The 14,964-nt window shown below is 37.5% G+C and overlaps 1 protein-coding gene across 1 annotated transcript in view; it reads right to left on the reverse strand.

The window, feature by feature from the left end:
- The window catches only part of LOC125809938 (DNA mismatch repair protein MSH7), a 52,115-nt gene that overhangs the window by 9,514 nt on the left and 27,637 nt on the right, over positions 1-14,964 (reverse strand). The window contains exons 10-12 of the mRNA XM_049489469.1: positions 10,806-11,006; positions 10,600-10,722; positions 10,233-10,510 (exon numbers count right to left, since the gene is read on the reverse strand). Of these exons, the coding sequence (XP_049345426.1) occupies positions 10,233-10,510; positions 10,600-10,722; positions 10,806-11,006 (602 nt within the window). The remainder of the gene's footprint in view (positions 1-10,232; positions 10,511-10,599; positions 10,723-10,805; positions 11,007-14,964) is intronic.

Here is a 14,964-nt window from a genome sequence, read left to right on the forward strand (position 1 = left end):
CCAGTCTCCTCAAGAATGTCTAAGGCATACTTGCGTTGAGAAATAACAATACACTGAGCAACCTCAATACCTAGAAAATACTTCAATCTGCCAAGGTCTTTAGTCTGGAAGTGCTTAAAGAGATGTTGCTTCAATTTGGTGATACCATCTTGATCATTACCAGTGATAACAATATCATCAACGTACACAACCAAATAGATACACCGATTTGGTGCAGAATGCCGATAAAACAAAGAGTGATCAGCTCCACTACGAGTTGTGCCAAACTGCTGAATTACTGTACTGAACTTCCCAAACCAAGCTCTAGGAGACTGTTTCAGACCATAGAGTGACCTACGCAATCGACATACAAGGCTACTAGACTCCCCTTGAGCAACAAAACCAGGTGGTTGCTCCATATAGACTTCCTCCTCAAGATCACCATGCAGAAAAGCATTCTTAATGTCCAACTGATGAAGAGGCCAATGACGAACGGCAGCCATAGATGGAAAAAGACGGACAGATGCTATTTTAGCCACAGGAGCGAAAGTGTCACTATAATCTAGCCCAAATATCTGAGTATACCCTTTGGCAACAAGGCGAGCCTTAAGCCGATCAACCTGACCATCTGGACCAATATTGACTGCATAAACCCAACGACAACCAGCATTAGATTTACCTGCAGGAAGAGAGACAAGCTCCTAAGTACCACCCTTATGCAGGGCAGACATCTCATCAACCATAGCCTGCCTCCATCCAGAATGAGAAAGTGCTTCACCTGTAGTCTTAGGAATGGAAATAGAGGACAAAGACGATACAAAGGCATAATGGGGGGATGATAGACGATGATAACTCAAGAAGGTATAATGAGGGTTAGAATTTTGAATGGATCGTATACCTTTTTGAAGTGCAAGCGGTTGGCTAGGAGGAGGCAAGTCCGCAGTAGGAGCAGGGTCTAGCACATGACATGAATCATCTGGGACTAGGGTTGGATGCGGACGGCGATGATAAGTTAGAAGTGGTGGCACTACAACTGGAGATGTAGAAGTTTCCGTAGATTCCTCAAAAGTTGGTACAGGTAAAACTTGAGGTATGGGTAAGACCATAGATACATCAGGATGATCAGAAGATGTATAGTAAGGCTGAGACTCAAAGAATGTAACATCAGAGGACATAAGGTATCGATGAAGATCATGTGAATAACAACGATACCCTTTTTTGAACTCGAGAGTAACCAAGAAAGACACATTTGAGGGCACGGGGGGTAAATTTATCTTTCCCTGGGGCTAAGTTATGAACAAAGCATGTGCTCCCAAAGACACGAAGGGGGATAGAATAGAGATGTGACTGAGGAAACAGTATGGAATGTGGAACCTGGTTCTGATACCAGCATAATAGTACTATAACAAAATAATACTACAAATAAACTACACAGAATAATAGATAGTCACAGAAATTGAAGAACAAGAAACTACAAGAGTAGTCCTACTACTACTAGTAAGGGCAATTGGCAACAAGACAAAGCACTCCTATCTACTAGCATAGACGCACTCTTACATACTAACCTTCAACCCTAATTTATGTCCTTCACACCTTCCAATCTAAGGTTATGTCCTTAGTAAGTTGCAATTGTGTCATGTCATGTCTAATCACCTATACCCAATATTTCTTTGGTCTACCTCTACCTCTCTTGAATCCATCCATAATCAACCTCTCACACCTCTGCACTAGGTAATCCATGCATCACCTTATCACAAACATGAATCATCTCAACCTCGCTTCCCGCATCTTGTCTTCCACCAAAGTCACCCCCACCTTGTCTAGGATATCCTCATTTTAATTGTATCTCTCCTGGTATACCCACACATCCATTGCAACATCCTCATCTCCACCACTTTCATGTTTTAAATGTGAGTTTTTTTACTAGCCAACACTCCACACCATACAACATAGTTAGTCTAACTACCACTCAGTAGAACTTGCCTTTAAGTCTAGGTGGCACTTTCTTATCACACAAGACTCTGAAAGCAAGCCTCTATTTCATCCACCATGTACCAATACAATGAGTGACATGCTCGTCAATTTCTCCATTTCCTTGGATAATGGACTCAAAATACTTGAAACTACCTCTCATCTGGAAGATGTGTGTCAAGTCTCACGTCCACACCAGCTTCATATATCACGCCATTGAACTTGCACTCCAAGTAATAAGTCTTGGTCCTACTTAATCTGGACCCCTTTAGACTCTAGGGTTTGTCTCCAAATCTCCAACTTAGCATAACTTTGTTGCGAGTCTCATCAATCGAAACTACGTCATCCACAAATAACATACACCATGACACCTCACCTTGAATATGTTCCATTGTTGGCTAATAGAGGATATTATATCTATGATTCATTCACCTTATGTAAAATATATGATTCTGTATAGTCCCAGATTTCATGGAATTTAGGTAATTCGGTTCCACAATCTCTTATGTATATAGTCATGTATATGCGATAGAAAGATGTTAATGAAACTATTCAACTATCTTACTTCACATGGTATCAGAGCTTTAGGCTTGTTCCTAACCAATTTTATTCATCTTGTCTTGAAAAATCCTTTTTTTTTTGCTATCTTTATCCGCCCAAAGATTGAAACCATTCAAAAACCATGATCGAAAATGGTACTGCTACAAATATTCGAGCCTCGGAAAATTTTTCAGCAATCATATAGAATAACTCTACAGTTGAACTGGAGATTTGCAAAACATTCAAGCCTCTTATTGGTTGAATGGAAAAAATTACCAAAAAAGGGCACAACTAGTTTGTACTTTTTAAAGGGTAAAGGGAAATTATGACACCTTCTCGGTACAGGACCATCTAAAGAAGACCTAAGTTTGATGAATGGGATTAACATGATGCAATGGTGATGTCTTGGTTATGGAAAGAAATTAAGGCACAGTAAAAGAAGTTCAATAGGAAAGAAATTAAGAAACAGAATATGTCCACAACAAGAAAGTGAATGGGATATGACTAATTGGTGAATTTGAGGTAAAGCGCCATTTGACAAAGAAATATTAGTCGTTGTCTTTCTAGCATTTTTCCAGAAGGGCAAAGTAATCAAAGCTAAAGTTGAGTTGGCCAATTTAGTATCATCAACTTATGTAATGCTTTTCAATAATCAGTACATGCAGAATAGGACTATATTCATTATATAATTATCACTCAATCGTTTATTTATACTTTTCATATGATAACAAGTATGAGAAAATCTGATGAAATGGCTATGGAGATTTGCATCACAGGAACAAGCACTGTGGAAGGAGACAATCAAGGCTAGGTTTGGAATGGAGAACAAATGGACTACCTACATGCCCACACAACCTTATGGGACTGGAGTATGGAGGTCTATCAGAAGTCAGTGAATCAAGTTTGCAAACAACTGTAAAATCAAGGTGGGAAATAGGGGAAAAACACTACTTTGGGAAGATGTGTGGGAAGGACAAGAAACTTTGAAGAACAAGTATCCTGACTTGTTCAACCTGAGCCTTCAAAAGGTATCCACAATTAGAGAAATGAGAGATAATCAAGAATGGTTTCTCAGGTTTAGGAGACACTTGAACTACTGGGATATTAACAAAGTGGTTGAACTACTCAATACTCTGGAGCAATACAAAGATTTAACTCCCAATGAGGACAATCTATTTTGGCTACCAGACAAGCAAGGCAGATTTTCAGTTGGTTCAGCTTACAAGAGATCACAGAGATCAGTCGATCAGTCTCTCAGAGTAGTGGCTGGCCCTGGAAGATGATCTGGAAAGTCAAGGTACCATTCAAGGTTGCATGTTCCACTTTGCTACTAGCCAAACAGGCCACACTCACCCAGGACAACCTTAGGAAAAAAGGTCATCAAATTTGCTCTAGGTGCTCTTTTTGTGAATGTGAGATTGAGAAAATAAATCATCTCTTTCTACATTGTAGAGAGACAGTGAAGTTATGGCAGATTTTCATCAATTTAAGAGGCATAAGCTGGACTATGCCAAGGAGCGTCAAAGAGGCTCTAGCTTGCTGGAATAGAGATGGGAATCAGTCAGGACACAGGGGGAGATATGGAAGATTGTCCCAGCCTACATTTGATGGACTACATAGATGGAAAGGAACCAAAAATGTTTCAAAAACAAGTGCTGCTCTCTGCAGAAACTGAAGATGAACTGTCTAGTCCTTTTCTTTTTTTGGTGTTAACACGAATATCCTCATGAAGAAGAGGATATTCCTAGTATTTTAGATTATTTATGAAGCTTAGTAGGGACACCTCTCCCTCTGTAATTTTGTTGTAAGTATTATTGGAATACTTTTCTGAGTATTCCTTTTGTACATAATACAAGTTACCTTCTTCAAAAAAAAAATGAACAAATTTGAGAAATTTAAAGGTAACAACAAAATTGCCTCCAACCTTACATGGATTTTATAGTAGAGGAAGAAGGAAATCTAACTGAAGTAGAAAAAGCAAATAATAGAATGCCAAGGAAAATCATTTGGATGGATGCTTGAATAGAAAGAAATCCAATACAAATGCCAAAAAGGATATGTATTAAGAGTTGGCAGAAGTGTGAGAATAGTGGAAGGATATAGAGGAGCTTACCTTTGAGCTCCTACGTCTTGTAACTATTGTTACTCTCCCACAATCTTATTCTTCGATTTTGTTGTTACTTGTCGTTTCGTTTTCTTCAATTATCGTATTATTTGTTGTTGCTACTGTTCGTTTCTCCACTACTATATTTCCTTTCATACCCGGTTTGTTATGCTTTTCTTGAGCCAAGGGCCTTTTGGAAGTAACCTCTCTATCCTCACAAGATTGGGGTAAGATTTGTGTACACACCACCTCCCCCAGACCCCACTTGTGGGATTACAATGGATATGTTGTTGTTGTTTGTAAAATTAGGTCTTAGGCATAACTCACACCCCAAAAGCTAGCTCAATGGGAGGACTGCCCAAGTCTTATAAGGAGTTCACCCATCTCATTAACCATCAATGTGAGACTTTTGTCATTCTCCATCACCCGACCTCACGCCCAATGCTTAGCATCTGGTGCGTGGGCAATTTTTATTTTTTGGGGGGCACCAACATTGGGTGAGATGGGCCCTGCTCTGATACCATGTTAAATTAGGTCTTAGGCCTAACTCATACCTCAAAAGCTAAGCTCAAAGGGAGGAAGACTGCTCAAGCCTTATAAAGAGTTCACTCATCTCATTAACCACCAATGTGGGACTTCTGTCATTCTTTAAAATTGTTGTTATTGTTGTTGCTGCTCATTTGTCTAAAAAGCAGGAAATATGCAAAAAAGACACATAATTTCATCCAACACGCAATGAATAGATAGTCAGTCCATTGTTTCCCTGGTAGGTAGAAAGGTGTGAAAATTGCAAGTGATGCTCAAATACTAATTATCTGCTAGTCTTCTTTCTGGAAGCAGATTGAACTACTGTGTGTGTAACCACACAAACTAGTAATTCAGGAAGTGAGAACTTCTTTTGGAGAATAACTGCACCACAGACTGTTGAAATCTGCCTCATGAGCTGTTAATTGATGTTGAGTTGGCATAATGACATGGCTGCTGATGTGTTTTCTGTTTTCAGAAGATAGATATTTTCTGTTTGTCTTTCAGTTGTGAGTGTCCTAGTCTTTAGGCATGTAGAGTTGTTGGTAGACTTAGTGCCTAGTTAATAGGAAGATTCTGTTTTTCAGTTACTGCATTATTTACTGCAGATTGTTAGGAGTTCCTTCTATTTAAATATTTTGTTCTTTCAGCTTAATAAAAATATCTCTTTTTCTTCTTCTGTCGTATGTTTTTCTTTAGCTGTTAACACCAACAAATTGGTATCAGAGCTCTCTTCTTAAGGGACTTGTGAGTGACTTGTGAGTGCAGTCTGAGTGAACCATCAACAAAGTCCCTACCTGTTGCCCTGAAAAGCCATCAGAACACATGGATTCAGAACACTCTTCTGGTTCTTATGCTATTTCTCCACCAGTGTTTGATGGAGAGAACTACCAGGTATGGGCTATCAAGATGCAAACTCACATGGAGGCATGTGATCTCTGGGAAGCAGTAGAGGAGGATTACGAAATTCCTGTTTTACCAGGCAATCCAACAATGGCTCAGATCAAACTTCACAAGGAAAGGAAGACAAGAAAATCCAAGGCGAAATCTTGCTTATATGTTGCACTTTCACCTACAATTTTTTCTAGAATCATGACGTTGGAATCGGCAAAAGCAATCTGGGATTTTCTAAAAGAAGAATACCAAGGAGATGAGCGAATCAAAGGTATGAAAGTTATGAATCTCATTAGAGAATTTGAGATACAAAGAATGAAAGATTCTGAAACTGTCAAAGAATACTCAGATAGGCTTCTTAGCATTGTGATCAAGGTAAGAATGTTGGGCAATAAGCTTCCTGATAGCAGAGTTATTGAGAAGCTTCTTGTTACATTACCTGAGAAGTTTGAACCAACCATAGCTTCCTTAGAAAATACTAAGGATCTGTCAAAGATCACTTTGGCAGAATTACTAAATGCATTGCAGGCACAAGAGCAAAGAAGGTTAATGAGACAGGAAGGGTCGGTAGAAGGTGCACTTCAGGCCAAGTTGCAAAACCATCCTGGAAACAAATACAAGAAAATCAAAGGGAAGAAGAATTATGCTGAAAATAATCAGGTTTCCGCTGGTAATGGAAGTAGCCAAAATTCAGGCAGCCACAGAGGAGAAAAATTCCCTCCGTGTCAATATTGTGGAAGGAAGAATCATCCTCACTTCAAATGCTGGAGAAAGCCGGATATGAGATGTCGAAAATGTCAAAAACTTGGGCATGCTGAGATCATCTGCAAGGAAAAAGGACAACAGCAACAAGGAGAAGCTCAAGTTGCAAATGAACATGAGGAAGAACAACTATTTGTTGCATCATGTTTTGCATCTGGTATTTCAACTGACAGTTGGCTTATTGATAGTGGTTGTACAAACCACATGACTAGTGATGAAAAGCTTTTCAAAAGGCTTGATAGAACAACAACATCAAGAGTCAGGATTGGAAATGGAGAATACCTTCCTGCAAAAGGAAAGGGGACTATGGCTATTGAGAGTTATACAGGTACAAAACTTATTTCTGAAGTTTTGTTTGTTCCTGAACTTGATCAGAATTTATTAAGTGTTGGACAACTACTTGAAAAAGGGTTCAAATTATTTTTTGAAGATAAGGCGTGTCTGATCATTGATCCAAGTGGTCAGGAACTATTTAGAATTAAAATGCAGGGTAAAAGCTTTTCTTTGAATCCAATGGAGGAAGAACAAATAGCTTTTCCAAGTCAGTCCAGTGTTGCAGAAACTTGGCACAAACGGTTGGGTCACTTCCACCACAGGGCGCTTTTGTATATGCAGAAAAAAGGGTTGGCAAAAGGTTTACCTCCACTTGAAGAGGAACTCCCAAGTTGTGAGGCATGTCAATTTGGTAAGCAGACAAGATTGCCATTCCCAAAATCAACTTGGAGAGCGACTCATAAATTGCAGCTGATTCATACAGATCTTGGAGGCCCCCAAAGAACTCCATCATTGAAAGGAAGCAGGTATTACATAATTTTTATTGATGATCTAACAAGGATGTGTTGGATATACTTCTTAAGATTCAAATCGGAGGTTGCTGTAGTTTTTTGGAAATTCAAAGCCTTGGTAGAAAATCAAAGCGGCTGCAAACTACAAGTGCTCAGATCAGTTAATGGGACTGAATACACTTCGGATCAGTTCAAAGACTTTTGTGAAGTTGCTGGAATAGAGCATCAACTTACTACTCCATATACTCCCCAGCAAAATGGAGTAAGTGAAAGGAAGAATAGGACCATCATGGAGATGTCAAGGTGTATGTTGCACGAGAAAGAGCTTCCCAAAAAGTTTTGGGCAGAGGCAGCCAATACTGCTGTATTTCTGTTGAATAGGCTGCCTACAAAGGCAGTGAGTGGTCAAACACCTTTTGAAGCTTGGCATGGGTACAAACCTTTACTAAAGAATCTCAAGATTTTTGGTTGCTTATGTTTTTCTCACATACCTCAGCCGAAAAGGGATAAACTTGACAAGAAGGCAGAACCTGGAATTTTCATTGGCTATAGCCTGCAGTCAAAAGCTTTCAGAATTTTCCAACCACAAACTGGAAAAATTTTGGTAAGCAGAGATGTGGACTTTGTAGAACAAAAGCAATGGGATTGGGATGGAGAAAAGCAAGAAAGAGAAGCTAATGAGTTGCACAATTTTGAGGAACGAGTAGATCATCCTCCCATTTGAGGAACCAGATCACTCTCAGATATCTATCAAAGATGCAATGTAGCTGTATTTGAACCTGCTGAATATGCAGAAGCTAAAAGAGACAAGAAATGGATAGTCGCAATGCAGGAGGAGCTAACCATGATCAAGAAAAATGACACATGGAAGCTGGTAGAAAGGCCTCCAGACAGAAAGGTTATTGGTGTTAAATGGGTTTACAGAACTAAGCTAAATGCAGATGGTTCGGTGAACAAACACAAAGCTAGGCTTGTGGTGAAGGGTTATGCTCAGATTTTTGGTGTAGATTTTTCTGAAACATTTGCACCAGTCGCAAGACTTGACACAATCAGGCTTCTTTTGACAATTGCAGCACAAAAGGGTTGGAAAATTTACCAACTGGATGTTAAATCAGCTTTTTTGAATGGTTTCTTGCAAGAAGAAATCTATGTTGAGCAGCCTGAAGGATTTGTTGCAGAAGGACAGGAAGACAAAGTCTACTTGCTGAAAAAGGCCCTCTATGGATTAAAACAAGCTCCAAGGGCTTGGTACGGTAGAATCAATGATCATCTTCCCGACTTAGGTTTTCAAAAAAGCCTAAGTGAATCGACTCTTTACGTAAAGCATGTTAACTCTGACATTATTATAATTTCTTTGTATGTTGATGATCTTTTAGTAACAGGGAGTAATGTTGTGCTCATAGAAGAGTTGAAAAAGGAGATGATGAAAGTCTTTGAAATGACGGATCTTGGAGAGATGGCTTTCTTTCTTGGAATGGAGGTTAAACAAATCCAAGATCAAATATTCATTTGTCAGAAGAAGTATGCAAAAGAAATTCTGAGGAAATTTAGAATGGACGATTGCAAAAGTATGAGTACGCCTATGAATCAAAAGGAGAAGTTAATGAAGGACGATGGTGCTGAACGAGTACAAGAAGGAAGCTACAGAAGCTTGATAGGATGTTTGATGTATCTTACAGCAACAAGGCCAGATATATTGTATGCTGTAAGTGTACTATCCCGATTCTTGAATTCTCCTAGTGAATTGCATATGCAAGCTGCAAAAAGAGTACTCAGATATGTCAAAGGCACAATGGACTATGGAGTCAAATTTAGCAAATGCCAGAATTTTAAACTTCAAGGATTTTCTGACAGTGATTGGGGTGGTTCTGCTGAAGATATGAAAAGTACTTCAGGGTACTGTTTTATTTTTGGCGCTGGATGCTTTTCTTGGTGTTCAAAAAAACAAGAGATTGTTGCTCAATCAACTGCAGAGGCAGAATTCATTGCTGCTACAGCTGCGGTCAATCAAGCTTTATGGATAAAGAAAATCTTTTGCGATCTTGGGTTGGAGATGAAGGAAAGCACTGAGATATTTGTGGACAACCAAGCTGCCATTGCTATTTCTCACAACCCAGTTTTTCATAGAAAGACCAAGCATTTCAATGTGAAACTATATTTTCTTAGAGAAGTGCAAGAGGATGGTTTAGTGAATCTGGTATATTGCAGAACAGAAGAGCAGCTGGCTGACATATTTACAAAAGCTCTTCCGGCAAGCAAATTTGAGTTCTTGAGAAAGGAACTTGGAATTTGCAGCTCTTGATGCAAGGAGGAGTGTTGAAATCTGCCTCATGAGCTGTTAATTGATGTTGAGTTGGCATAATGACATGGCTGCTGATGTGTTTTCTGTTTTCAGAAGATAGATATTTTCTGTTTGTCTTTCAGTTGTGAGTGTCCTAGTCTTTAGGCATGTAGAGTTGTTGGTAGACTTAGTGCCTAGTTAATAGGAAGATTCTGTTTTTCAGTTACTGCATTATTTACTGCAGATTGTTAGGAGTTCCTTCTATTTAAATATTTTGTTCTTTCAGCTTAATAAAAATATCTCTTTTTCTTCTTCTGTCGTATGTTTTTCTTTAGCTGTTAACACCAACACAGACTAAGAAAACCAAATTATGATATCAAATAAGACTTACCCGCTGCTTCAATATCTTGGCACCAATCAAGGGCAGAAGGAGTGCTTCAGAAGATTGAATGCTTGCCTTAACCCGTCCAAGCAACCTATCCAAATCTGGAAGCTTGCGAAGATATTGAGCAGTGGATAATGTAGCATCTGAATTGTTAACAAGTTTGTCAACTACATCAAGCCTATGGTTGATTTTCTCTACATCTTTGAGGGGATGACAAATCCATTTTCTTAAAAGTCGCTTCCCAGGTAATGTAACACAGTTATCCAGATACATGTATAAAGTACCTGAAACACAAAGAAGAAAATACAATTGCCAGAACTGCCCCTTAGAATGAGTACAGAGCTTTGATTTGACAAAAAAATATTGTACTTGCCTGATGGACACCCATCGGCATTATTGTTGAAGATTTCAAGATTGACAAGTGTCTGTCCATCCATTCTGAGGCAACCCTTATAGACTTCATATGACAGAACATCACCATTATGTAAGACCTCATCTAACTGTTAAATTCAGAACAAAATATTCACTAAAATAATACGATAAGTATTACACACAGAAAATAGGCCATGCTTCTGAGACTTACCATCAATCGCTCTAAATGATTAACAAGAATCCCAAGAGCACATAAAGCAACATTATGGTTCTCTCCATCAAAGGTGTGATCCCACTTATTACAAGATCTTTTAAAGTAACCTTTCAAGTCGAGGAAATTTTTCACTTCTGCAGGATCAACAAAATCTGCACCTGGCTGAACTGGAGATAGGAGTGGTGCTGCAGGACCTAAATGGACAAAGAATATTTATCAAGAGATCTAAGAAAGTGAAAACTCTACCCTCCCCCACCCCCAGCTTTTTCTTTTTGCTCAACTTCTCCTTTTTCTTTTCCTATTCTTTTCTTGATTGCCCCATGTAAATAAAAAATGATACTGTCAATGAGTTTATAGCAGAATTCACGGTGAAGAAATTCATCCACATGTCAGCATTTTAGAAATGCAGAAACAAAATAAAACTCAGGATTTGTTTATCAAAGAGATCTGATGAAGTGACCACTCCATCAACACCATCATCCCTCCTCTCTATTCCTAAGGCTCATTTCTTATCGTTTCTTAAAATTTCTGAAGTTAGAAGCACCCATATCTGAAAAGCAGTTTCAGCCCTAGAGACTTGCAACAAGAAAATAATTAGGCATAGAAGTGCAATTTAAATTTAGAGATCTTAGGGGCCGTTTGGTCGTTGGTTAGAGTTATGCAGGTATTAGTAATATATCTATTAGTTATGCAGGTATTAGTAATGTAGGTATTAGTTATTCAGGTATTAATTATGCAGGGTTAAATAATTTCTTTCGGTGTTGATTTGTTATATTGAAAATTAATAAAAATTATATATTTCTTAAAAATAAAATATTTATTTACAATTATACCCTTGACCTTTCTTACCTTTGTATTTCTTTTTTCTTTTTTCTTTTTGCATTTTGTTTAGGCAAAATTATAGAAAGGAATTGGGTGTCACATTTTTCAACTTCCTCATATAGTTGAACCAACGTGTATATATATAAATAAGTTTGTTCTTTCTTTTTCATAGAGAATGTCATGGCTTTTTTTCAGACCAATGCTTCTGGCCATATTTATAAAAGTAATCCGTGGAAGCTCTCAGATAATGAAGAAAAACATCTTGTTAGCTGTCAGCAACTTCCCAGTTGATTGCCTTCTTGTATTGCCTCCATTGTAAGATGAAGTAGAGGAGGAGTCATTCTAGATCTAGAAATGCGCAAAGAGGATCTGAATGTCTCCTAAAAAAAGTGGAGTATATTTGATTGAAAGTGATTAAGGGTAAAGTTGTCAATTACTAGTATTATTATTTAGGTATAACTTATTCCATCTTCTGCCCTCACATAAAATAATACATAGATTAACTCATAATTTATACATGTATATGTATTAGTTATGTGGTTTTCTAATTTTCTAACCAAACATAGTATTATGTGTGTTGAATTTTATACCTGATATAAAAATGCTACCAAACACGGTAAAGCTTATGCAACATTTTATACTTGAATAACTCATCCCTTATCGAGTAACCAAACAACCCCTTAATTCCCACTTTTTTGGTGGAAATGTCAGAAGAATTAGCCTAAATTAGAACTCTATGTACCCCTCCTCCCCCCGAGCCAAACAAATATATAACAACAAGAAAAAGTTGTGGTTAGCTATATGAATCTTTACTGACCATGATTCTCTATTTCAATTCATCTAAGACCACGGTAATACGGGGAAAACATAAAGAGTACTAGAAGTTCTCTATAATTTTGTAGCATCCTAACACTTTTGGGATCAAGTTGAACCTTTAAGTTATTTTCTCCAATTATTGTTTTCTTATTTTAGTCTTTTGGGATCAAGTTGAACCTTTCAAGTTATTTTCTCCAATTATTGTTTTCTTATTTTAGTCTTTTGGGATCATTTTGAACCTTTAAGTTATTTTCTCCAATTATTGTTTTCTTATTTTAGTCTTTTGGGATCATGTTGAACCTTTAAGTTATTTTCTCCAATTATTGTTTTCTTATTTTAGTAAGTATATATATATATTTTGCAGCGCGCATAGGTTAATTTATTAGATAGGTCAGTTTCTGTCTTCAGGGTCGGTGGCATTGTTAGCTGGCATAGAAAGACTTAGAAAATCAATACTCCCTGTGTCCCAATTTATACACTTTTTATTTTTCAAGAGTCGAACAATTTAAGTTTGACCGGAAATTTGTGCATGGAATTATCAATTTTTATGATATGAAATTTATATATTTGTAAACTACTTAAAAAGTACCATAAGTCACAATAATTGACAATGCAAAATATATAAAAGATATATGAAAAATTTATGGTCAAAGATAGACTTGTTTGAATCTCAAAATCCGAAAAGTGTCACATAAATGGGGACAGAGGGAGTACTATGTTAAATCGAGAGAGAGTGTGTGAGAGTGAGAGAGAGAAAGAGAGTCTATATATACATAAAGATAGCTATACACTTAATTAGAAGTATTATTTACGTATGTATAAGATAAATTATAAGAATAGAGACATACATATAAAAGAGTTTATGCACTAAGCCCAAATCACTATTACGGACTATAAGTTTATCATCTTGCAATGGAATTAAGTTGACATGGTTGGTCGATAAGTCAGCGACATAATAGGGTCTTGATTGTCTTCTTGTACAGGAATTAAGGGAATGAACAAAGCTGAAAATGCTATGGAAGGTCAGCAATGGAAGTGGGAATTTTTGTGGGAAAAGGGAACAATCGTACAACAAACTTAAAGGATTTTATGGAAAGGAAACCAATCAATTGCTTGGTTACAATAGCAACCAGTGGATGAACAAACTAAGCTCAAGGCACAGATTTGTTCAAGCACCACCATCAACATAAGGAATTCAAGCTTGGCTACAATAAGCTTCTATAGCAACTCAACTCTTCGTTTTTGAGTATTTGCGTTCCATTTCATGTTTTGAGGCCTTGCATAGTGCGAGAAATATAGGAAAAAGAATATTATTGAATTGTCGTTGTTTACATTAGTACATTGAGATCCTATTTATAGACCCTAGAATACAACCCTTTACCAAGTAGGATACTATTTAGTATTCCTATTTCTATTTCTATTCCTATTCCTGTTCTAATAGGATTGTATAAACTTATTCCTATTCTAATAGGATTGTATAAACCTATTCCTATTCTAATAGAATTGTTTAAACCTATTTCTATTCTAACACTCCCCCTCAAGCTAGTGCATACAATTCATGTACCTAGCTTGTTACAAATGTAATTAACACGAGGACCGATGAGGGGCTTGGTGAGATATTTGCAAGTTGATCACTCGACTTCACAAATTTGACAATCAATCTCAATGGGCTTGGTCTTCTCATGAAATATTGAATTTGATGCATAATGTTGATAAAACAGAGAGTGATAAAATTACAGTGTTGAACTTCCCAAACCAAGCTTGCAAAGACTGTTTCAGACCATAGAGTGACTTACGTAATCAACATACAAGGCTACTAAACTCCCCTTGAGCAACAAAATTAGGTGGTTGCTCCATATAGACTTCTTCAAAATGCAACGGTTGCCGAAAGTGCTCAAAATCAAGTATAAAGTGTATGGATCATGTTGGAATCAATAGACGTGTCAATATTTAACAAGAAAGTCACCGAAAAACTGGCCGGAACATGCTCATATGCCGGAGTATTAGATTTGATGGATAAAAGTGGTTACAATCTAAGAAATAAAATTATATGGGTAGGGTCGGAATGATGTCACGACCCAACTAGAAAATAGAAATTATACAGGATAGTTCGAATTGATGGAACGACCCCCATTGAAAAAGAGAAATAATATGGGTAGGGTCGAAATGATGACACGACCCTACTGAAAAAAGAAAATTATATGGGTAGGGTTGGAATGATGGCACAACCCTACGCAAATTAGATTTGAGGAGTCACCAAAAAGACGAATGAAACTATGCAAATCAAATCTGAGGAGTCACTAAAAAGACACATGATGCTATGCAACTCAGATATGAGAAAATAGTTTGGAAAAATCCACGATACTACACAAATTAAATATGAAAAGTAGTCCGGAGAGATGCACGGTGCTACGCAAATCAGATATGCAAAAAAGGTAGTCACCGGAAGGATGGCACGGTGCTACAAAAATTATATATGAAAAAGTAGTCACTGGAATGATGGCACAGTGCTAC

The sequence above is a fragment of the Solanum verrucosum genome, unplaced genomic scaffold, assembly GCF_900185275.1.
Source record: "Solanum verrucosum unplaced genomic scaffold, falcon-dt-bn FXZP01000257.1, whole genome shotgun sequence".
NCBI classification, from domain to species: Eukaryota; Viridiplantae; Streptophyta; class Magnoliopsida; order Solanales; family Solanaceae; genus Solanum; species Solanum verrucosum.